A 23,247-nucleotide genomic window follows, 5' to 3' on the forward strand; every position below is an offset into this window, starting at 1 on the left:
ATTTTTGTGCTTAAGGAAAAAACAACCCATATGCCCTGACTGGCCTGAGAGCTTTCCTTGCTTTGCTGTGCCCCACAGGGCCAGTGGCTGCTGCACAGCCTCGAAATGTCCCTGCCTTCCCCGACATGCCTCCCCCCTCAGCAGGTCCACAGCCCCCCAGTCCCCTGGAAGGCCCCAGCGGCCAGGGAGGCCTCTGGAGCGAGAGAGGAGCTACAGGGAGACCACACTATCCCCTGTGGGAGCAGTCCCATCTTTGAACCATGTCTGTGTTCCTGGGCAAGTGCTGCCAAAACTTGGGCGTCTTTTCTGGAGCACAAGTCTTATACTGAGCAGCTGAGGGAGCTGGGGATGTTTCACCTGGAGGGGAGGAGGCTCAGGGGGGAGGACACAATCTCTTAAGCTGAAACAGGAGAGGTTTTGATCGAACATTAGTAAAACTTTCTTCTCAGAAAGTGTGATTAGACATTGGAATGGACTGCCCAGGAAGGTGGACTCCCTCTCCCTGGCTGGGTTTAAGGCAAGACTGGACATGGCACTCAGTGCCATGGTCTAGTTGACAAGGTGGTGTTCGGTCATGGGTTCGACTCGATCATCTCAGAGGTCTTTTTCAACATAATCGATTCTGTGATTCTTTCGCGTGTAGTTACAGCAGTCTCGGTCTGTGAAGTACATGGGTGCACTTCCACTGCAGATGGAGCTGTCTCATCAGCTGCCGCTTACGGTCGGGAGGGGCAAGGGGGCTTTTATCACGACGCCAATGCCTTAATTTAAGGTTTCTCTTAAGTGTTACTTCGTCGCCAGCCGGAAAGCCGTCACCCGACACATGGCCACAGCCCTGGCTGCGAGTGGGAGGCGGAGCCGAGCTGCGGGCGTGGGGGCTGAGCTGCGGGTGGGGCGGGGCGGCGCGGGGCGGCGCGGGGCGGAGCGGGGTGGGGCGGGGCGGGGCCGGCGCGGGCGCGGGGCGGGGCCGGCGCGGGCGCGGGGCGGGGCCGGCGCGGGCGCGGGGCGGGGCCGGCGCGGGCGCGGGGCGGGGCCGGCGCGGGCGCGGGGCGGGGCCGGCGCGGGCGCGGGGCGGGGCCGGCGTGGGATGGGGCGGGCCGGCGCGGGGGCGGGCCGAGGAGCGGGGGCGGGGCCGGTGCGGGCGGAGGCCGCGGGAGCGGTGGCGAGGCCTGTGCGTGGTGCTGGTGGTAGCGTGGCGGGACGGGCGCGGAGGGTCGCGGGCGGCGGGAGCCGAGAGGCGAGGCCGCACGGAGGGCCTGGGCAAGGGATCTGCCGGTGCGGGCTCGTCCCCTGCCGCCTCCGTCCCGGAGCGGAGAGCCGTCCGAGTAGCCACGGGCGAGCCGGGCCCGGGGCGCTGCGGGAAGGAAGGCGTCCGGCTGGAGCGGGATCCCAGTGTTCCCGCGGGGTTTTTGCCAAGGGCTGGGACTGCCCTGGCTCGATGCTGTCGGTGAAGCCCCATCGGCCCGTGTCGAACGCTCAGCTAAGCGAGTTCCTTGTTCGTGTTAGCGCTTACTGAAAACGCTGCCCGAAGAACGTGTTTAAATGCGTTCATCGCGGGAAAGCGAAAACGTTTTTTGAGCATCTTAGTCGAGGGTTGCGTTGTCATCAGGGGACATTGCTCTGAGCCACTTTAAAACTGATAGCGAGGGTTGCGTTGTCATCAGGGGACATTGCTCTGAGCCACTTTAAAACTGATAGCAGTCTCCTAAATTAAGGGCGAAAGTATCCACCCTTAATGGCCAATAGATGGTAGGAGAAACAGGAAAATAAACAGTGTGATACACAGCCGCTAAAAATGCCCGTTCGATTACCTCAAAGAGTTTATTTGGGATTTTAACAACTCGGATCTCCTTTGGGGTGGAAGCCCTCGAAGGCTTCGTGCCTGTCTGTGGAGGCCACAGCAACGTGTGGCTGTTGCATAATGTGAACATCATAACTTGTGTCTCTGTGTGAAGGAAGAAAATGGAAGGAAACAGTGAAAATACAGAGCACAGCCTTCCAGTGAGATGAACCGGTGAAGTTAGTAGGATGAATGCAGTGTGTGCCAACAAAACTCCCATTATATTTGCTCTGCAGCTTGGGAACCCTTAAGTGCCCTGCAGTAAGGAAAAGAAAAACTTCAATAACAACAATAATTCCAGTTGTCTTTGTCTGAGTTAGGTACACCCACTACGCTGTAATATCATACCACCTTTAGCCTAAAGTGTTTCTGGTTTGGCATTTGGTGTCTCTAAGTCTCTGGAGGCACATAAGCAAGTCCATCTGGCAATAACACAGGACTGAAGAAAAGAGGCTTTTGGTAAACTCTCTGAAGCTCTCTGTGTGCAAAATATGTGCAAAAAGTATAGTCAACTTAATGCTGTATGCCAGTTCATTATTTGCTCTTGACTTGGATCATACAATACAATTATTTAGCTTGGAAGGGACGTCTGGAGGTAACCTAATTCAACTCCCTGTTTAAAGCAGTGCTGCCATCAAAGTTAGAGAAGTTTGGTCTAGGGCTTGTGTGGTTGAGCTTCCTGTTAATGGATTTAAAATGGAGTTGAAAGTTAGGTCTGAAAATTAGCCAAATTTGGAACAGAGTAACAGAGTTTTAAGGAGTCTGAATGAAGCATACTCTTTCTTACTTAAGTGGAGTTGCATTTCCATTTTTGGTGTTATGATTTTGGTTCTCCAGTTGTGCAACAGTCTTCAGTGTGCACAATACAGAGATTTTTGGAAGATAAAAAGCAAGCAGAAAAGTGTATTGCCCTGCAGCATGCAGATATTCTCTTAGATATAAAACTGCAGTATATTTTACAGTAACATTTCTCTGTACAAAACCAAAGAGACTGATAAACTACTTCAATTTTGAAAGGTTCTTAGCATCTTACCTGTATAATGACTCATTTATTTAAAGGCAAAAGGTGTGATTCTTGCATTCGCAGAGGTGCAGTGTAATCAGCTTTATTTCTGTGTCTTTGGCAACATGCAATTCTTCATGTGCAAAACCCAGGTCTTGTGCCTTATTTGTCTACTTAATGAATTAAACGTATTCACTCAGTGAGTCTAGGTTTGATTGAATGTAGATAGCTGATGTCAGCCTTTATCTATCCTAATCTATTTTTGTCGTGACACAGTGTATGCTGTGAAGTCAAGTCTTCAAGGAAGTCGCAGCAACATTATTATTTGCACTTCTTAATGTCTGCAGGTCCTGGGTAAAACACGTTTTGTAGAAGAGTCTCAAATACAGTGAAAAGTTCCTGGGGAAGCTTGTCTGCTAAGTAGGAAAGAAAGATGAGGTGGAAGAAAAAGTTAATATAAATGGAAACAGCTGTGCCATTGTACCTCCATGTTGTGTCTTTCAAGTGTGATCTCTATTTTTCTTAAGTTAGAACTATACTGACATCTTTTGAGAGGAAAAATTACAAAAGTTAAATGGTGATGTATTTGTGGAATTGAGCTTTTCATCTGCTAATACAAATAATTAATTTCAGCAGGCACTGATGGCCCTGTTGAAGCTGTAGATAAAGGCGTAGACCTCAGCAGATACAATTCTTGGTGTCCTAAGGACTGTGGAGAAGGTAAGACTGGAGGTTTAAATAAGATGAAAGAATGTTCAGCATCTCAGCTCTTATTTTGTGCAGAGAGTGTAGTCACAGGACTTCTTACATGAAAAAATTTCCACTATCCAATTTCAGCTTTTTTCCTCCAGGCATTAGCTAGTCCACCTACACTGGAGAATGGCAAACTGCACTGAGATGTCATTGATTCAGTATAAATAGCATTGCTTTGCCAAAAGGATTTCTTACGTATTCCTATAATAGCGTATTAAGTATCCTCTTGCTATTTGAAGTTAAATTTGCAAACACTTTTCTTCCATGTAGTTTTTCAAATGTGGTGTTAAGGTCATGTTTGCAGAGTTCACATAATTATGGTTTTTCTCAGAGACACCTTTTCTGTCAAAGATATAGTCCATATCAAAAGTATTTATGTGGCACATCTGTTGAGTGTACCCTCAAGATGAATCTCCCACCTGAAAAAAAAAAGAGGGAGGTAATATGGGTTTAAAAATACCTTTATCTTTCTTGTCGCATTTTTGTAGAACGAACAAAGAAGCCTTAGGGGCAGCCTCTGCCTTTGTTCATAGAAAAAGTGAGCCTTTTGTGTTTTTTATCAGCTTCTAATTGACTTACAATCTTATATTGATCACACTGTGACATCTATAGACTCTCTGCACCTGCTCCTGATTTTTAGACAGTGGGTTTGCATATTGCTATAGCCTCTTCTGCCAATTAAGATTTTGTTTAACTCCAGCTTTTTTTACACATTCTAGTGTGACGCCCCCTTTGGCTACAAGAGTAAGGAATAGTCTGATAGAGCATCTCACTAAAGCATCACGGCTTCCCATGCATTCAAGTCTTCATAACCTTTGAGTGCACCTCTGCATTCACTTTTTAATGTGTTCAGACATGTTCTTCTATGAAGCTGGTTATGAAACACGCAGTAGTGATGGTTTTTGTGCATCTGTTCTTAAGTCACTTTGTTCATATTTTCTGTCAGCTTTTCATGGGAATTCTAGAGTATGCTTTGGAGTTCATTCCAATTTTTGAGAGATTGATAAGTAATCGTCTTAAGTTTCAGATTTCTGAACCAGGTTGGTATTGTTAAATACTCCACATATTTTATTCCAGTCTCTGATTTCAGAGTCTTTCAGGACCTGCAGCAAAACAACTCCACAAAAAGAAACACCTTTAGAACAAAGATGAATATTGGGAAAGTCTACAGTGCTGTTAACACCAGCAATGGAACAGATCTAGCTATTGGCTTTACGTCTTCTGCAGTAGCTGTCCTCCTATTTGGGACAAACTTTGTGCCTGTTAAGAAGTTTGATACTGGTGATGGTAAACTTAATTATATTCTTTTGTTTGGTTTGCTGTTTTTTGCTAATAGGAATAATATTTTACCAGCAAATATGTATAGTTTCTTTACTAGAGTTGTAAATATGATCACAGTCCTAATCCGTAGAGTATGTTTAATTTTCTTTGCTATTGTTAGGGTATGTAGCAATAATACTGCTCAGGATGTGGCAAATCTTTAGAAGAGCTTTCTTAGGCGTTGGTTTGCACTTCAACAGTGACATACATTTCATGAGCATTTCACAGTGGAAAGTGCAATGTCTTTTCTTCTATCCTTATGGGGTTATTTATAAGGTAAAAGTTGTTGAACTTGGGAGAATTGCCTTTCAGTTGTGGACCTAACATAAAAACAAAGAAAATTTTGAAATTTTAATACTTTTATTTGGTCACTTGGTAAGAGGAAACAACCGTTCCTATTTCCTGCTTGGAATTTTATCACTTTATGAGGTTAATGTTAGATTTCCATGTTTATGTTAAATGTAATCGATTACCAGATCACTAGATGAATAAATCTGCCATTATGTTATTGCAGTAACAGTATCTGCATTGCAGGCTGGATGTAACAGCTTCTCTTCATGCCAAATATGGCCCTAAAAAGACAAGGCGAGACTTTAAAGTAGAAGTCTGAGCACAACTGGCAGAAAGTTAACCAATCTGCCAAGTTGACCCTTTGAGAATCTACAAAGATAGAATCAATGTGTCACTAACTATCATCAGTGTCCTGGATTAGTGGAAAAGCTTGAGATTTGAAGAAGTTTTTTCCTGTATAGTCATCTGTGTTAACAGTTCATAGTGTGGTGGGAGAAGTTTGCAGCAACTGAATATTGTCTTTGTCAGAAGTTTATCAAAAGTTTTATATGTTTGAGAATTGGGACTTGTGTAACTTTGTCCAGCAAAGTATTTTTTGCAGATGCTTATAAAGAATGCATGATAAGGAAGAGGTTGACAGAATTAGAACCCACCTTAAAAATATATCTTTTGAATATATTGTAACATAGTTCCCTGAAATTCACAAAGGCGGTAGACACCCTTTTGAATTTTTTGTGTACTACTTTAAACATATTAAGAAATTCACTCTTGCGTTATTCTGCAAGTTCTCTATTGTGTGTGTTTGATTTTTCCATAGGCATGTTCTTCCAATGGATTCTCTGTGCCTCCATATGGATGGTTTCTTTGGTGGTCAATTTGATGCGGAATTGCCCCCGTTTTTGGCCTCTGGCTATGGTTGGAGGTTTTGTGTGGGCCACAGGTGAGGATAGAGAGACTCAATGTCTTGAAACATGGGGTAATTCTACCTCTTCATGAAAAAGTGATAAAAACTTTTCCATATATAAGGTAATAGCTATTTAGTAGTTATTTGTTTTTTTAATGTCTCAGTATTAATGGAGCTGTACCCTTAATAGTAAATACTATTTTACAATGCTTATAAGAGGCAAATTCACATCAAAAATAACTTTTAAAATTAAATGGAGGCAAAATCTACGCTCAAGGTATTTGTTTTTTTAAGACACTGTTAATTGCCACTTTGTAGTTTCCTAAATTTCTTTGCCTTCTCAACAGGCACAATATCTAAAGCACATATATACAAGACCACTTTCTATTTTTTAACTGATTCAGTTTTGTTTTTTGTATTTCAGGCAATGTTACAGTTGTTCCTATTGTTAAAACTGTTGGCTTAGCTCTTGGTCTTTTGATATGGGCTTCTTTTAATTTGCTGACAGGCTGGGCAAGTTCAAGGTAAGTATGTTTAAGTCTTAAGTCATACATAATTAATTCTCCATTAATAACTGTGGTGAAAGCTATCACCTGTAGAATCATAGAATGATTTAGGCTGGAAAAGACCTTTAAGATCATCAAGTCCAGCCATTAACCTAAGACTAGCAAATCTACCACTAAAGAGGATTTATCATGTGTATTAAGACTTATTCCCTCTCAGTGAAAAGTGCTCAGGTTAATTATTTTAGTTTCTTATGTTTCCTCCATCTCAATAGGAAGAAGAATGCCCAATGATGTTCATTAACATAATTGAGTCAATAAATAATGTGTTTGTTAATGTAAAACTAGCACACTGTTTATATTTTTATTTCTGCAACATGGTCCAATGAAATAATTTAAATTAACTTCAATTTTTAAGTGAATTTTAAAAGATTAAAAAAATCAATATACATTAAATTAGTGTAGAAATTATTTTTGTAAAGTAGACATAGCTTTTTGCAGGACAAGTGAATTACTGATATAATACTGCAAAAACAGAATTCTAAGATAAGGAGTCACAAAATATTCTGAGTTGAAAGGGACCCACAAGGATTAATGAGTCCAGCTCAAGTGAATGGCCTGTATAAGGATCAAACCCATGACCTTGGCATTATTAGCACCATGCTCTAGCTAAACTTATCCCAAAGATTTATTTCCATGAGTCAAGATTTCAAAGACTAGGTTATAATTTAACTATTTGTATAAAGTCAGTGCCACTAAGTGAAACTGGTTTAATGTTTCAGATTTGGTTGGTTTGGAATTGACCCAGAAGAGGTATCTAGACCAATCTTAAATTATATTGGAGCTGCACTTTCACTATTAAGGTAACAATTCTTATAATGAATTTCTGTAATGTAAAATATATATTTAATAACCAAATGCAAGGACAATTTAACTAGGGGGTGAATGTACTAAACTATTTTTTGCAAATCGATTTACTGCCAAAATCATGAGCTATCCATACCTAGCTGGTCAGCATTGTATTTCAGAGTAGAAATGTACATGATATCCAGTACAGCGGTGAAATGGTTATCCATAACCACAGAAATATATTTTTATGCTGATATGCATGTTCAAGGCAAAGCAGTGATGTCCTGATTGCCTCCCTAGCTAGGTTATTGAAATTGGTTTGCTTTCGCCAAATTCTGTGAGAGAGAATGAACTGACTGGAAGAATCTTGTTGAGAAAACCTCAGATTTATAACCTGACATCACTTAGTCAAGGGTAAAAGCCACACAGATCCCACAGAACCCCTTCCCTAATCCTTTGGGGTCCATTAAAAACCAGAGTCTTTGCTTGTTTTCTTGTCCATAAATAGCTTCCTGTCTTGTAATTCTTAAATCACACGTAAAATGCCCAAACAGTGTCTTCCTTTGGGATCTTGAGAAGTACTTTACTCCGCTTTGTTTGTTTGTTTGTTTGTTTATTTGCATGAGTGCCTACATTTTGGTCGAAACACAGAGGAAAGTGATCTTTGTTATAGAGCAGTGTTCTTGCTTTTCAACTGGGTTGCTGGAAAGATAGCCCTAAATCCTAAAGGCTCACCATAAGTGTAGTAAGCAGCAGGTGAGGGTTATTAAGAACATGGAGATAAGGAAGCCATTTTTCATTGCCAGGAGAGAGCTACTGCCTTAGATTCATTATTTTTGTTTCCACTTTTCCTCTTTCATAAGAGTCTACAGCTTTATACCCATTACTGTTACATGGGGCTCAAGAGTTTGGGAGGTACTGTGAAAATAGTAGCAGTACTGTATTCCTTCTTGATGAATTCATGCCACTCACCACCTGCTTCCTGCCTATTTCTGATATGTCATGAAGGAATGATCAACACGGAAAAAGATTGTGACCAGACATGTTTTCCTGGCAAACTGCACAAAGCTCGTGTGTGTTGCTTTGTGGAGCTCAGAAGCAGTCATTTCATTTTAGCCTCTTGAGTGGAACCCCTGTATATGTTTGTCAAGTCCCTCTGGAGGAAGCTGATATCATTTTATTCTTCTACTTACTCCTTCAGTAAGAGATGACTAGTTCTTCAAATGGAGATATTCTGTTTACAGTTTTGAGAAGAAATTCCTAAATCATTAGAATGTTTTTCATAAAAATAAAAAACAGATCCTGCCAGTTCTGGTTATGTGTATTTACCTGATTTCCTGGAGCCAGAGGTACAGGTGCTAGTAGTTCATTTTATTCACTCAGTGCACTGGAGCACCACTGAGCAATACCTCTTCTGCATATGCACAAGGTCCTGTAGCAGCAGTATGCCATCCCTCACATGTGATAAAAGACTGAAAACTAACATTATGCCTTGAGCATAGAGCAAATTCTTTGCAGGTTTAAGCTGTTTCAAGCAGGTGTTCATACATTGTGTAGTTTGGTACAAAAGGGCACTGTTAACTAAAGCATCTGTTGTTAACATGGTGTTAAATTGAGATATTTCAATTGCATTGAATTAGTTAGAAGAGAGATCTATAAAGTGATACAAAAACTGATTTATTTACTTACTTTCGCATAGGTTGTAAGTTAAATTAATAAATTACTAATTTTTGTATATTTATTATATATGTATAATTATATATAGTAAGTTATTACTAAAGCCATTGCATTTTTTAAGTATATGGAAGTGAAAATGAGATAATGAAAACAGTGCCTCCAAATACAACTTCTGTCTCTGAACACTAAATGTGACGTCCTTATGAGCTGACATGGTATTTATTGGTGTATTTTTCTCTTCTGAGTGCTGTCATATTTCTTTTTATAAAAACTGACATCCAGAGCTCTTCACCTTCATTAGAAAGCACACCTTTACTGAGAGAAAGTGTAAGTACTCTACAGTTGTTATTTTATAGCAGTGAAAATACAGATCCATTTAAAAACAGAAAATGTGTTCATTAGCCAGGTTTGCTAGGATTTATGATAGACTACAAGAAACAGCATAAAAATGTATTGATTCTATCTGAATTTGTGGATCTTGTATATCTAGTTGAATATTAGCAGCAGAAGTATTCTCTCTTGATTGTCACTTTAAATGGCTGAGAAAGTCCTTTTGCATTATGATGGAGATTTTATATAAACGACACACTGTATTGCTTTCCTATGTGAGAAGAGGAAGGAGTTTCAGTTAAATGATAACTATAAAGCTATGAGGGTGCTTAGATGAAAGGCCAGATTTTTGCCAAATTACAGAGCCAGGAGACTGTCAAGAGTTGGTGACTATCACCACCCGCATGGGTTGGAGGCCAGTGGGGGTCCCAGGTTGTCTGTTGCTCCTTTGGGAACCCAAAGTGTCCAACAGCTGGAGAGCAGTAGGCTCCTACTACCGTTATAACCTTCCTCTCAGAGGTCAGGACTCAGTTACTGCCTCAACAGTGAGCCCTTGAGAGTTTTCTAACTGTGCACAGTGCTCACTAGAGATTCCAGTCTACCAGGCTAAATCATAGAAGACAATCTGAGTACAGATTTTAAGAAATCAAACTAAACTAAACTTGCATGAAAAATTCTTGGGTTTTTTGCAGTCTATTAACGTTTCTGAAGATACCTCTGATGACTCATGGGTGAACAGACTTCCGCCAGCAAAAAAGAGGCTCATGTAGGTTATTAATAGTTCTTTTACTGGTACAGACCAAATAGCCAGAGAAATTAGTTGAATACAGCCTAAGAACAGAATTGGTATCCTGTGATTTTCCTAGCAAAGTCGCACACTAATAAATACCAGGTTTTTACATATTTGTATAGTGTGCAAATCTATATATCAATAGTTGCGGAACTGCTTAGATTAATTTCGTTGGCACTGTTGAGTGTGCTTAACCTTACGAATTAAGTGTGAGGTACTACTACGAGAAAAAATCATTTGACAAAGTAAATAGCAGTATCAAGTAAGCAATTACAGGGCTGGTTTTTATTACCTGGTTGATTAGCACTCCAGCACAGAAGGTTGTGCTAAATACATGCTTCCAGGTCTGGTTTCTGGGTGAATACATCTGGAGAAGGCATGGCATGTATGGTAAGGAGACAGTAGAAGTGCTCCAAAGTGGAAGCAAGCCAGCAAGGGGCCAGTGGGAAGTGGAGACCAGCAAGAGCACAACCATCTGGATGTGAAGAAGGGGACTAAAGAGGCAATGAACCTGGGAATAGTTTTAAAGAATGCATGGACTGCAACAGTGAAGCTGAGCATGGGAGCATTTTTAATTATACTTCTGTTTGTTTTCCTCCCCTACCTGTGCTTTTAGGAAATTAGTTATTTCCGATGTCATTAATCTAGACTACTGGGTATCAGGGCAGGAGTTTTCCATGTTACTTGGCTACAAAGTATAGGGAAGCTAAGTGGCCCATTTCTACACTAGAAAATAAAAATGTGCGAAAACGTATTATTTTTATAACTAGTGATATTCATATGATACTCAGTGTTTATGTGCAATACTGGGTGCTTAAGTGTGCTATCTACTTTGTTAATTTAAGATAGGCTATCTTCTCTGACTTTTGCTCTTTTTGAAGAGGATGTAGCCTGGCTGTAGTAGCTGGAATACTGTATGGTTCCAGTTTTGTACCAGTACTTTACATCAAGGACCATGGAAGAAGAAATGAAACTGTATACGCAGGAGCAAGTCAGTTTGGTAAAGGCTAATAGATCACTTCTACTTTATTTCATCCTTGTTTTCCTTCTTTTTTAAAGGCATAGAGTGAAATTCTTCATATGGCTGAAAATACACTATGACAATTTATCAGTTCTGCGTTACATTATATGTTGTCATAATCATAGTCCCAGCGCTCCCCTTTTTTCTCAGAGGTGAATTACGCCATCAAAACAGTGAGAAACATCCCAAAAGCTACCATACTTAACTCATAGCTATGTGTCAGAAGGCATTAAATAATAGCCCTCTCAAAATACAAAGTTTGTATGTGTGGAGAGGGAGGTAAACAATGGTGCAAGCTTGCCAATTGCCAAATTAGTACACCAGTAAAGGAAGAGGAGATTGATCATAACTGTTAAGCAGAGCAGATATGTAACAACATAAGTAATTAAAACAGTGTCATTTTTTTTAATTGAAACCTTTTAACATAAGCTTTCTTGCCAATTTCAAACTAAATTTCCCCAAAAACATTTTCCTTAAGATTTAAATCATACCCTACCGGGTTACCCCAGGAAACAGTTAAGAGCAAAGTATTGCTGAGACTGCATAACATTGCGATTGTCACATACAATTTCTCTTCAGTGCTGCAATTTATATATTCCCGAGCTAGGCAAAACAGATGTAGCTGCCTTTCCTGTTGAGAATTTGCAGGACCAAGGAGACAGAGTTCTCCTTGTTACATGCTTCTGCTTTGCCAAGTCGGAAATACTTTTTTTAGCACACACAGTGTCCATACAAGATTAATTATTATTAATGATTATCATGATCAAAATTGTGATACATCCTTCAAGATTAAAAAAGGACAAAACTGAGCCATGTTTAGCTTACACAGTACATGCAGTTTTCTTGCCCTTAAGTGTACAGAATAGAAACAAGGCTATCTACAGGAACACAATTGCATATGGTCAGAAGAGAATGTAATTATGTAAAATCCCCACCCTTGTTTCATAGCCTTACTTGAGGATTTTCTCAAGGTTTTATTAAACGGATGCGGTAATAACTAGTAGAGTTCTGAAAATAGCAACTCACAGAAATGCACAGAAACCTGTGATAAATGCTGAAATCAACACAACAGTTAATTCATGTTTAATATATGTCATTGATTGTATCCATCCACAGTCAAACTGGCAGCTGAGTTCATCACAATCAGATTTGAATTTTAGTTGTTAGGAGTAGCACTTTACGCGTTTTTGTCTGTATGAATGCTATCAGTGAAATTAATTTTCTTAAAATTAATAACATGGTTTATACTTAACATAATTTCATAATTTGTCTTTCAGATTTAGATTATGTTTTTGCACACTTCAGTGGAATATTTCTTACAAGTACCGTCTACTTTTTGGTCTACTGTGCAGTCAGGAAAAATAGACCTAATGTTTATCCACAAGCCATATTGCCAGGTATGACGGTATTTTAAATTAACAAATCATTTCAGTTACTTCTTCTGACCATTCTGCAGTGATTAGTCCAAGCTTTGAGTTGGAATTGTAGTTCGCATTTCAAGTATCGCCGTTTGACTTTTTTTCTCTCTTTTGAAGAGCATTCCTAGTAGGTTAATTAATTAAGTTAAGGTTAGGAACCAACAATAAATATTGTTCTAATGTGAAACTAGAACAAAACAATGTTGCAGATTTTCAAAAACTGATTCTGCCAGAGTGGAGAGCACATTGCCCAGAGAATTGTGAACTTTAATTAGTTTTCTAGTTCAGTTAGAGCAGCTGATTTTTATCCTTTCAACTTTGGTTTAGATTACCAGAGCCAGCTTGTTAACGTAGTTAACATCCTAAAATACATAACTACTATTTCTATATTATGCTGTAAGTATACATTTTCCACAACATGCTGTCTATACCTTGCTATGCATGCTTTTGATTAGGATTTATTTTTCTAGGGTTTGTTTCTGGTGTGCTTTGGGCGATAGCCAATTGCTGCTGGTTCATAGCCAATCACTATCTCAGTGCTGTCGTCAGCTTTCCAATAATTACTGCAGTAAGTATATAAAAAGTAAAATCTGTAACTAGAATGAAAAGTAAGTGGTTTTACCCTGTTTATGGAATTAAGTTGAAGTTACGGTGGATCTAGAGCTTTTTTAATCGAGAGTGTGCATTACCTCCTCTGCTTGTCTGTGTTAGTCTTTTGATTTTTAGGAACGTAAATAATCGTGACACTGTCTTGGTCAATGCCAAGCATAAGAAAAAGCAAAAGAATTAAGAGTGAAACTCTTTATGTTATGTAAAAGTCAAATCTCTGGAACCAGAATTTTATCAATAGTAACTATTAAATCAAAGTGGTTAAAAGAAAAAACATTTTATGCTTTCATCCCAGGAAGTTCGTTTGTTATGGATGTTTCAATTTGAAAGTTTTATCCCCTAGCAGTCATTTTGCATAATTAAGTCAGTTATTTTTTCTTTTTGTAGTTCTTGAACAAACAGAACAGATTATATACTGCTGAAAATAATGTTCTTATGCAAATGAGGGGAAAATAGGTTGGCCTGTTCTGTCTGTTTTGAAAATGGTTTGGCCTGTTCTGTCTGTTTTATTCTTATTTATGATACAGTACCTTGGTATAAATTCTGTCACTAGGTAAAAGTAAACTTTGCCTTTACTCTCTTGCTAATATACTAGTTGATGATGCAAAGGTGGCAGATGAGAGTTAATAAATATCAAAACCAAAGTTTTGCTTAACAGTTGTATTTTGGAAGCAAATTAATGAAACATCTTTAATAGGAATTAAGCTTTGCCTCACAATGCAGTAAATCAGAACAAACTCTGCAGTATGCAATGACAAAAAAAGACTTGGGATCATTTTAGTTAGAAATTGAAGGATTAATAAAAAGCAGCTTTAGTAATGTAGTTATCAGTATGCCTAAAGGGCAAGGATATAAACTCACAAAATGAAAAAAGTGAGGACAGCACTGATGAGAAACTGCCTATCTGGACCATAGGTTCAGAAATGCTGCTTTACTTTACCCTGGAGAGAATTTCAGAGAGCTGTTCATCACATCCCTTTAAAAAGTTATTTCATTTTTTAAAATGCATTCCTCTCGTAAGTGTACATTTTCTGGGAAGTGAAATAGCACCTCAAATAATAGTTTGGAATTCCACTAGGAAACAGTACACACATATACATTCAGCATAAGACACCATTTCCTGCTGGTCTGTATCTGTGTCCTATCAGCTGCATTGAGGATGGAGAGAGGAACGTCACTATCCAAACATCTGTCTAGTGTTTCTCAGAGCAGCTCTAATGGGAAGCATTAACAGAGCCAGGTTTTGCATATTCAAGATATTTTCTCATCAGACATGAAAATTCAGATCATTGCTCCTTTAGGAGGAAAATCATATTACCAGGAGTACCTGGAGGTTGCCGTTGTGTAATCACTGTTTGCTTTAGCCAGGAAATCTGTACAACATCATCCCCAATAATCAGTAGTTTTCCTGACTTCTCCCTCTGGCTGGCTTTGTCTGTTGTCCAGATGCCAGCTATGCAGGAAATACATCTATGTTCCAGTCTCTTGATACGATACTGAGCGATAAAATCAAACTTTGTCCAACTAGTAAGTAAGGCTGGTAAAGGAAATGTTAGGAATATTCATGGCAGTTGCTAATAAACCTGAAAAGTCATCTGAAACATTGTGGACTCAAGTTTGGACTAAAGTGAGGCATATTATTTGAGCCTACTAAAAGAACATGGAACAGCCAGGACAGATTCTGTGGCATAACTTAGAAAGAAATTGTGCCTATTTAAAAAAAAAAAATCTGTCTCTCGCATCTTTAGCCCTTTCTGAAGAATTTATTGTGTCTTACATGGTAAAGATTTCAGTGATGTTTATGCTTTTACCATGAGGGCTTTACTTAGATGGAATGGAAAGGCCTAAATGTGTTATCAGACAAAATTCAACCGCCCTGAGAGCAATAATGAAAAGGCAGTAAATTTTAATGAAATGTTGTAATATACAAGTGAATCCTACTTTTTAGGGTCCTGGCCTTGTTGCTGCAATGTGGGGAGTCCTTGTATTTAAGGAAATCAAGGTAATGTTATTAGGTGTCTTGCCTAATCCCTCTTACTTGTCTCTAACTCTGGAAAAAGTATGACTTGGTATACAGCTGTATCTCAGATTTCTCCTCCTTACAAGTATTAGATTATGAAGCTTAAAGTCATGCAATGCTTAGGTTTTCCAAGAAACATGAAGAACTGTGAACAAATTTTACAGGAATGAAGATGGTAATTCCATAACTGTCTGAGCCGCAATGTGAATGAAGCACAGCCAGGAGGCAGGATGCCAGGCACAGCCTGGAGACAGTTTTCGTTTCAGTCAGTTCTTTCAGCTGGGGCGCTGGAATGAACAGTTGTCCTGATAATCACGTACACAGGTAGATTAGACTTTTAGAGTCAGGTTCAACAAAGGACTGAAAAATGCAAAAAGAATTAGTTGGTCTTACTAACTACAGTATAATGTAGAGATCCTAAACTGATATGGCAGTGATTCCATAGAACAGGCTAATTTACTCTACTGAGTATTAACCTCCAGGGCAGAGGTTATTTTTCTAGTGGAATTTTGAGCATTCAATGCTAGCACTGTAATACCAGGTTCTCTTAGCTAATCTATCCAGGATCCATAGGTAACTAACTTGCTATTAGAGATCATCTCTCCGAATGATTTTGGTGACTGTGTAAAATGTTAGACTTCCTTGGATCTAGAACTAGAAGTTCTGTGTCTTCCACTGCAGATCAGTGTTACACCACACTAGAAGATCATCATGTTCTTTATCCAAATCTTTGTAGCTCTCTAAATCTTTTAGCCTTTTCATACATTTTGGAATAGTCTCTGCATAAGTGTGTAAAAATAATCTGAAAATAGACAAAGGCCTTTAAAAATACCTTCAAAAATTGCTGGATTAATTTTGTGAATATATTACTAAGTGTATGGTATCATAGATTACTTGTATTACACTTTTTAACAGCTACATTGTTACAAACATTATATAAAGTCAAATAGTATAAAATTTACCATTTCGTATAGTAGATTTATTAATTTTGTCATAAAATGAAATCCTAGTTCTTTATTTTACTTTTTTTAAGTGGTATCAATTATGACAAGGTGATATTTTTCTTTTTCTCTCCCTTTGCCTATACAGGGACTGAAAAACTACTTGTTACTGTCAGTATCATTTTGCATCATTTTTGCTGCATCACTTTCCACAGCTTTTTCTAAAGTGTGAAAGGACCTTCTGGACCAGTAGATGGTGCTAACGTTTAACACAGATAGAAAGACAATGTTGGTAGATTGCAATACATAATGATTTTCAAAATGTATGTCCAACACTTACCCTAACTTGCTTCAGGCAAGTGAAAAACAAAACTGTTTGGCATGAAAGAAAATATGGAAATGTTTGTTTCTGCATTTCTTGGAGTAGTAAGAATATTAAAGAATTTTTTAAAATAAAGCTAAATGATTTTATGGTTACAAATTACAGTTTTTTCTACTTCTACTGCTAAATTTCATGCCATAGATTTCAGTTTACTGATGTGACGGTGGATAAAGAGAGTTTAATTCATAGCTTGTATGTAATATTGTATGTATTTGCAAGCTGATTTGTTTTATTATAATATTCTTACATAAATATAAAATGTAACTCGAAATTTTTTTTAGGGAATTGATACTTGTGAAGATACAAAGCTTTTGTTTAGAAGCATTATGCTTTAAAGTCATCAGTTTCCTTAAAAAGGTCACCTTCCAGTCACTTCAGAATTGTGAAGGAAATAGAGTAAAAAAGGTGCTGAAAAATAAATTACTTTTGTTTCACAACATTTTCCATAACCCCCACTAATGTGAAAAACAATTTATTTTCTTACTTATGGCTGCTAACCTTTATATATTCAAAGCATGTTGTCTTGAATGTCTCCTTAGTCTTTGCTTCCATATATTAGACAATTCCAGCTCCTTCAGTCTTCCTTTTTTTGTAATGTGCTCATAATTTCTCTTTGTTTCCTGATAATAGAATGGTTTGGTTAAAAGGGGCCTTAAAGATCATCCATTTCTAACCCCTCTGCCATGGGCAGGGACACCTTTCACTGGGCCAGGTTCTTCAGACCCCCAGTCTGGCCTTGAGCACTTTCTGGGATGGGGCATCCACAGCTTCTCTGGGCAGCCCATTCCAGTGTGTCACCAATGTCTGAGTAAAGAATTTCTTGCTAGCTTCTAATCTAAACCTGACCTCTTTCAGTTTAAAACTATTGCCCCTTGTCCTGTAGTTATCTGCCTGTATGTAAAGTCCCTCTCCCTCCTTTTATACACTTTCTTAATCTTCTGGAAGGCTGCAATGAGGTGTCTCTGAAGCCTTCTCCGTGCTGCTCTCTAACTAAGTGGACTAGATCTCTCTAGAAAACCAAGACATGGCAGTCAGGCTACAGTCTTACTAAGACCAAGGGCAGCAGTAGGATTATGGAGGCTTTTTTTCCCTGTCCGATTTGCTCTGTTCATGGGTTCTACACCATAGTATTACACATTATATGGTTATACATACATAGTATGACAATTTTGCCATCAGGGCTTGATGTTGTTAATGTGTTCAAACTGCAATTATAATTTCTCCTTTCTCCCTCCCACCCTTCTTTGTATACTCTGTAACAGATTTGATCTTTGAACAACTGTTACTTAACCTGCTTTTTCCCATCAGGTATTGTTTATTCCTACCCAGGTTTCAGTGCTTGGTGTCTGACAGATTTGGTCCCCTTTAAGCCATTTCTCTAATTCTGGTCTGTATGTTAATTCTGTCCTTCAGCAAATCAGCAGCTTTTTTCAGCCAGATGTTTTCTGCAAATTTAATAAACATACTCTCTAGTTGTTGTAAATAATTCATGAAAATGCTGCATCCTACTGGCCTTTACTTACTTTTTGAAATCTAATACTTCATTCTAAAAGAGAACAATTGATTACCCTTTCCCTCTATACAGTTTTCCTCTGTCTTAGAGTGATTTTATTTGGACTGCGTTCCGAGAGCTCTCACATCTGTGGTAGGTTGACCTTGCCTGGGCACCAAGTGGCCACTAAGCTACACAATCACTCCCCTTACCCTCCAGACAAGGGAGAGAGAATAAGATGGAAAATGGTTCATAGGTTGAGATAAAGCAGTTTACTAAAGCAGAGGGAAAGGTTTGCCTGCACACAAGTGAGGAGGGAAATAACAAGGTTTATTCTCTACATCACATCAGCAAGCGGTGTTTGGCTATTTTCCTGAGAAGCAGGGCTTCAGCACAAGTAAGGGTTGCTCTGGAAGACAAACATTGTAAATAACAAATCACACACACACACACACACACTTTCTCCTCCTTTCCTTAGTTTTTATATATGAGGTGACATCATAAGATGTGGAATGTCCCTTTGGTTAGTTTGAGCCAGCCGGCCTAGTTGTGTCCCTTAGCAGGATCTTGCCCCCAGCTGGGGGAGGAATGTTGCAATGCTGATGCTGTGCCAGCACTGCTCAGCAGTAGGCAAAACACTGGTGTGTTGTCACCTTTCTAGCTTTCATTTTCTGGTTAATTGTTATGAGCTGATGCTTCTTGGGCACAAGTCAGCTTCTCAGGCAATGCTCCAAAATCTCTACATTCTGGCCAGTCCATAATCTTTTCCAGCATTTCTGAGAAATTAGGTTTTCCCATTCGGGCTCATTGTGTAATCACAGCTACCCACTACTCCATGTGGCACTGGTTGCATGATGTGTTGAGAGGATGTTCCCTTTGAACACCCAGTGCAGCATGGGGAATCACGGTGCCAAGAGGAGACACGCTTCTGTCCCAGTGACTTCTGAGGTGGCTTAGTATGACCCCCTTAGTAGGCTGCCAATACCTCCTTTTCGGTTGGAGTAGACTGGGCTTCTGATCCACAATAACTTGAGCTCCAAAACCCTAGTGGTCAACCTAAGGTTTCTACTGATGTTCTCTGCCAGAGGCTCCAGTTGAGACCATGCTCCCCCACAGCAGTGTAGAGGATATTTTGCATGGTTGGTCCTGCCCAAACAGGACCAAGAGCTGCTGCATAAGCTATTTCCTGTTTGATCTGCTCAAAGGCCAAAATCCTGGCCATGTGAACCCAATACGCATCTGATAAGAGTTGTTCCAAGTCAAGGTACATGATGTGTTCCACCCTAACACCTGGTACTTGACAGAAAACTCATCATTTTTCTGTCCAAAATCCAAGTCAGACACAATTTCTCCTTGACAGATTCTTGACTGTTACTTACATAACTGTTATTCTATTGACTCAGACAAGAAAAAGTAATGTGATCAAATGTTTTTGAAATCCCTTGGACATTTATTAATTTCCCTGGATATATTTCCTTTCTTAAAGATCACAATGTATAAGGTTCCCTTCATAAATATTCCTGGAATATATTCCATGCCAGAAAGTTGCTAATAGACAAAGAATTGACAAAACCAAAATGCAGTGTTCTCAGGCACCTCTAATTTACAGATAGACTTTAATATAGCAGTTCTTCCCAGTCAGGATTAGTTTTTATTCTGATTGTTGCTGTTCACCGTTGTGTTAACACTCGCTGTGCTCTGTTTAAGGAAGACTGAAGGAACAAGGGTGCTGTTCACTTTAGTTTACAGTGTCATTGCAGAATAAGAGTAAATTATCTCTTATTTCCACACAGGTTCTGACAGAAATACTAGTCTTGTGACTCGCTATTGTGCTGAAATATTTGCAATGCAATACAATATTTATAAAGATAGTGTGATTACAGTACTAGTCCACTTTGATATACTAATGCAGCTTCTCAGGCAGGATCACCTGTTTAGTTTACTACTACCTGTAGTTCACCTTTCAGATTTGATTAAAGTCTGCTCAGTAAGGTATAGGTGATGCCAGAGCCTCTGCTATCTTGAGAGATTCTGTAAAGTTAACATCTGGTATGGGCTGTTGCAGTTTGGAATTACTATGCAAATTCTCTCCCCTGACACTAGCTGCCCATGCCATTAGTTAACCAAAGTAAGTAGTTAACTGCTACCATCTTCTTCTTGATCAGTTGGGTGGGGGGCAGGCTGTCTCTTTTGGTTTTGGGGACTTTTCCATTTTTTAGCTGGGCTGAATGCAGGAGTGGGGTGTGGGGGTGTGGGTGTCTGTGCACTGGGGTAGAGGAGAAGCCATTTTCTGGCTGCTCCTGGCTGCTGCTGCTGCTTCTTGGTGAGCCACTTCTTTTCTCCTTGCCACGGCTGTTCTCCTGGTTTTCTGCATTTGGGGTCCCAGTCTCTGCTCCAGTCTCACCACCACTTGCAGCGTCACAGTCTGCCCGCCCCGGCTGGGGCAGCGACCTGGGAGAGAGAAGTTGCAGCTGCTTTCCAGGACACACGGCGGTTCCCCACTTCCCAGTTTTCCTTCTTCATTTGGGACAAGAGACACAAGAGGGAGAGACAGAATTCATTTGGGAGCTCACCCTGCAGCCAGCCGGGCTGTGACACTGATACTGCCCATAAGTATAACTTTTCTCCAGGAGGAAACCTGCTGGTTTGGGGGGGTTTTGTTGTTTTTTTTTCTTGTGGTGTTGGGGAAGCAGTTTGCTCTGGTCTGTTTACAGTTATATCTATACCTGCATATATATATAGCAGTTAAGAACAGTTATCCTTCTTGTATCCATTGTCTGATTAAAGTTCCTTTTCTTAAATTTGATAAAGAGTGGTGTGATTATTGTGGAGGAAACCCTCCTCCTCCACTTGTGGGTGAACATTTTGGTTTTTCCCCTCAAACCAAGACAGGGCACAGCATCCATCTACTGAATATGATTACAGTTGACTCTTCCAGGGCATGAGCACCTAGTTTCTGTACAAGGTCATTGACTTTCTGAAGCAAACCAAAAACCTGAACTCCTGACCGTAGCAATTGCCATGTAAATGTATGTAGTTTGATGCAGTTCTCTAGTCTGTGTTGCAAAGCTATCAGATGTACAAACTTAATTGCTGAGTGCTAGGGTGTTAATAAAATTCTTGTCTCTGAAGGCTCAAGTATGACCTTTATTAAAATGGGTTTTAGCAACTATCCTCTTGGATTTGACTTTTCAACTCCAAAAAACCCCCTACCTTTTTGAGCACTTTTCTGTGAAAAGTCCCATATGGTAATTCATTGGGATTTATGGTTTAAATCTGTATGGATTCCAAAATAGTTTTTGTGATGTTCACTTGGAATATGTTTTATAAATATTTCACTCATTTCTGAGGCTTTCTTGGTCTTGAAGTTTCTCGTTAGAAGTAACACTATTCGTTTCATGTGAGAATGCTGGATTAACAGCATGTTTATAGAGTTATTTGTACAAAGCAGTCTGGCAGTAACTGAGTTTGGTAAGAAAAATTCAACAGCTAATATAAATTATCATAGTTCTGTTTATATTAGCATGTTTTTCTGTAAATGAAAGAATGACATTTCTGGGAAACAATCGAACTTTGAAATATTTATTTAGGCCTGTTTAACAGCTTTTAAGAATATATTTGAGCTTGCTGTAAGAATTTCTCTGGTAATACTTTAGAGGCAAAGTAGCCTTTAAAACAAGACTGGGAGTTTCTAAAATTTTTGTGCAGTTTTGGGAACTGGGGAACTCAGTGTCATCTTTTTTTTATATTTCCCCTACCTGTTTATTTATTTCCCTGTGTTTATTATCAATGGATACTCTGGGACTCACAGCCCTTCAAGATTTTTATTCTTTCATATTCTTAGTAAAAAATATTGTTATCTGGAAAAATAACAATCATTCCTATCCTCAAATGTAAACAGTGAAAACTGGCTTTTTTTATCCCCATATTTATCTATATCATAATTTTCTTTTTCAACTGATATGCAAGGCTGATTAAATACTATTTCAACAGTCTGACCTGATCCTTGAGCTTTTTTGCCTCTGATGTGAAAACAAAATGAAAATTGAGGTGACGCATGCTGGCAATTAATGTCTTTTTTTTCTCTCCTTTTAATTTTGACCTTGTTTTCAAATAAAAACTAATGTTTAATATCCTATTCCATAATTACTGAATGGTTAATGTATTCCACTTTCTTTAGCTGTATACAGTGGTGATAGATGGTGACTGTGGAGCATTTTACTTTGATTGCTGAAGATGAAGTGGTTCTTACATTCATTCTTCATTCTTATCACAAAACTTTTTTTTTAAAATCTAAAATATATTGAGTATTTAAAGTAAATACTGAAGAGTTAGTGTGTCTCTTATTGCACCAAAGGCCTGTTTGAGAGTATAACCTGAGAAAGGAAGTGAGATTCAAAGGAAATAGTCCTGTTAGTATCAGTGATTCAAGCAGTCTGACACCATAATGTGTTTGTAGATTGTGCAAGTAACGCCTAATGAACTCAGGTTTTGGTATCTATATTGGAACCAATGAACTGTATGTATGTATGGCCAAACTTCGCAAACGAAGATTTGGGAAGGGCTTTCCCCACGTGGGTGTACCCTTCCAGCCTGCGCAGTGGATTTTTTAGGTGAGGCACAGCGTGCGCAGAACTGGCCCCACCGTTTAAGTCCCAAGGTCCATCTGCCACGGCCGAGCAAGCTTGGACGGTGACATGAAGTCCTCGGGACTGTCTACAACAGCACCCAGTACTAACCGGGGCTGACCCTGCTGAGCATCCGAGATCTGACGGAATCGTATGGCAGGGAGGCATTTAACTGCCCGGTACGGTCTCCACTGAGACTCGAACTCACGACCTTGTGATCCAGAGTCTGGAGTGCTCACCATTACACCATGGGGAACCAATGAACTAGTAATGACATAAATTACATCTGGAGATACATCAGCTATTTCACATGTGCTAGCATTTTTCATGGTATGGATCTTCTGAAAACATTTCCTAACAGAGACCAGAGTCGTGTTTAGGGTCTTGTCATGTTTGGTCCATGGTTGTGTTCATCAATGTGGTGTGAGAAAATACTGCATAGTTTCACTGTGGAAAACTCAACCTTAGAGAAAGGA

The 23,247-nt window shown here is 39.4% G+C and overlaps 1 protein-coding gene across 4 annotated transcripts; it reads left to right on the plus strand.

The window, feature by feature from the left end:
• The first annotated feature begins 1,128 nt into the window (after positions 1-1,128).
• On the plus strand, positions 1,129-20,955 carry TMEM144 (transmembrane protein 144). Of its 4 annotated transcripts, none has more exons than XM_071556159.1 (13): positions 1,129-1,171; positions 3,477-3,563; positions 4,674-4,883; positions 6,025-6,147; positions 6,536-6,635; positions 7,397-7,477; positions 9,386-9,467; positions 10,163-10,236; positions 11,142-11,260; positions 12,559-12,678; positions 13,170-13,267; positions 15,257-15,310; positions 16,418-20,955. In XM_071556159.1, the coding sequence occupies exons 3-13, from the start codon at positions 4,745-4,747 to the stop codon at positions 16,499-16,501; spliced, it is 1,074 nt and encodes a 357-aa protein (XP_071412260.1). In that variant the 5' UTR covers positions 1,129-1,171; positions 3,477-3,563; positions 4,674-4,744; the 3' UTR covers positions 16,502-20,955. The 4 variants fall into 4 exon arrangements, with proteins under 4 accessions (XP_071412260.1, XP_071412261.1, XP_071412258.1 ...); XM_071556160.1 differs by having other exon boundaries at positions 3,480-3,563; XM_071556157.1 differs by lacking the exon at positions 1,129-1,171 and having other exon boundaries at positions 4,687-4,883.
• The last annotated feature ends 2,292 nt before the right edge of the window (positions 20,956-23,247 follow it).

This window comes from Pithys albifrons, chromosome 5 (genome assembly GCF_047495875.1).
Source record: "Pithys albifrons albifrons isolate INPA30051 chromosome 5, PitAlb_v1, whole genome shotgun sequence".
In the NCBI taxonomy this organism is placed as follows: domain Eukaryota; kingdom Metazoa; phylum Chordata; class Aves; order Passeriformes; family Thamnophilidae; genus Pithys; species Pithys albifrons.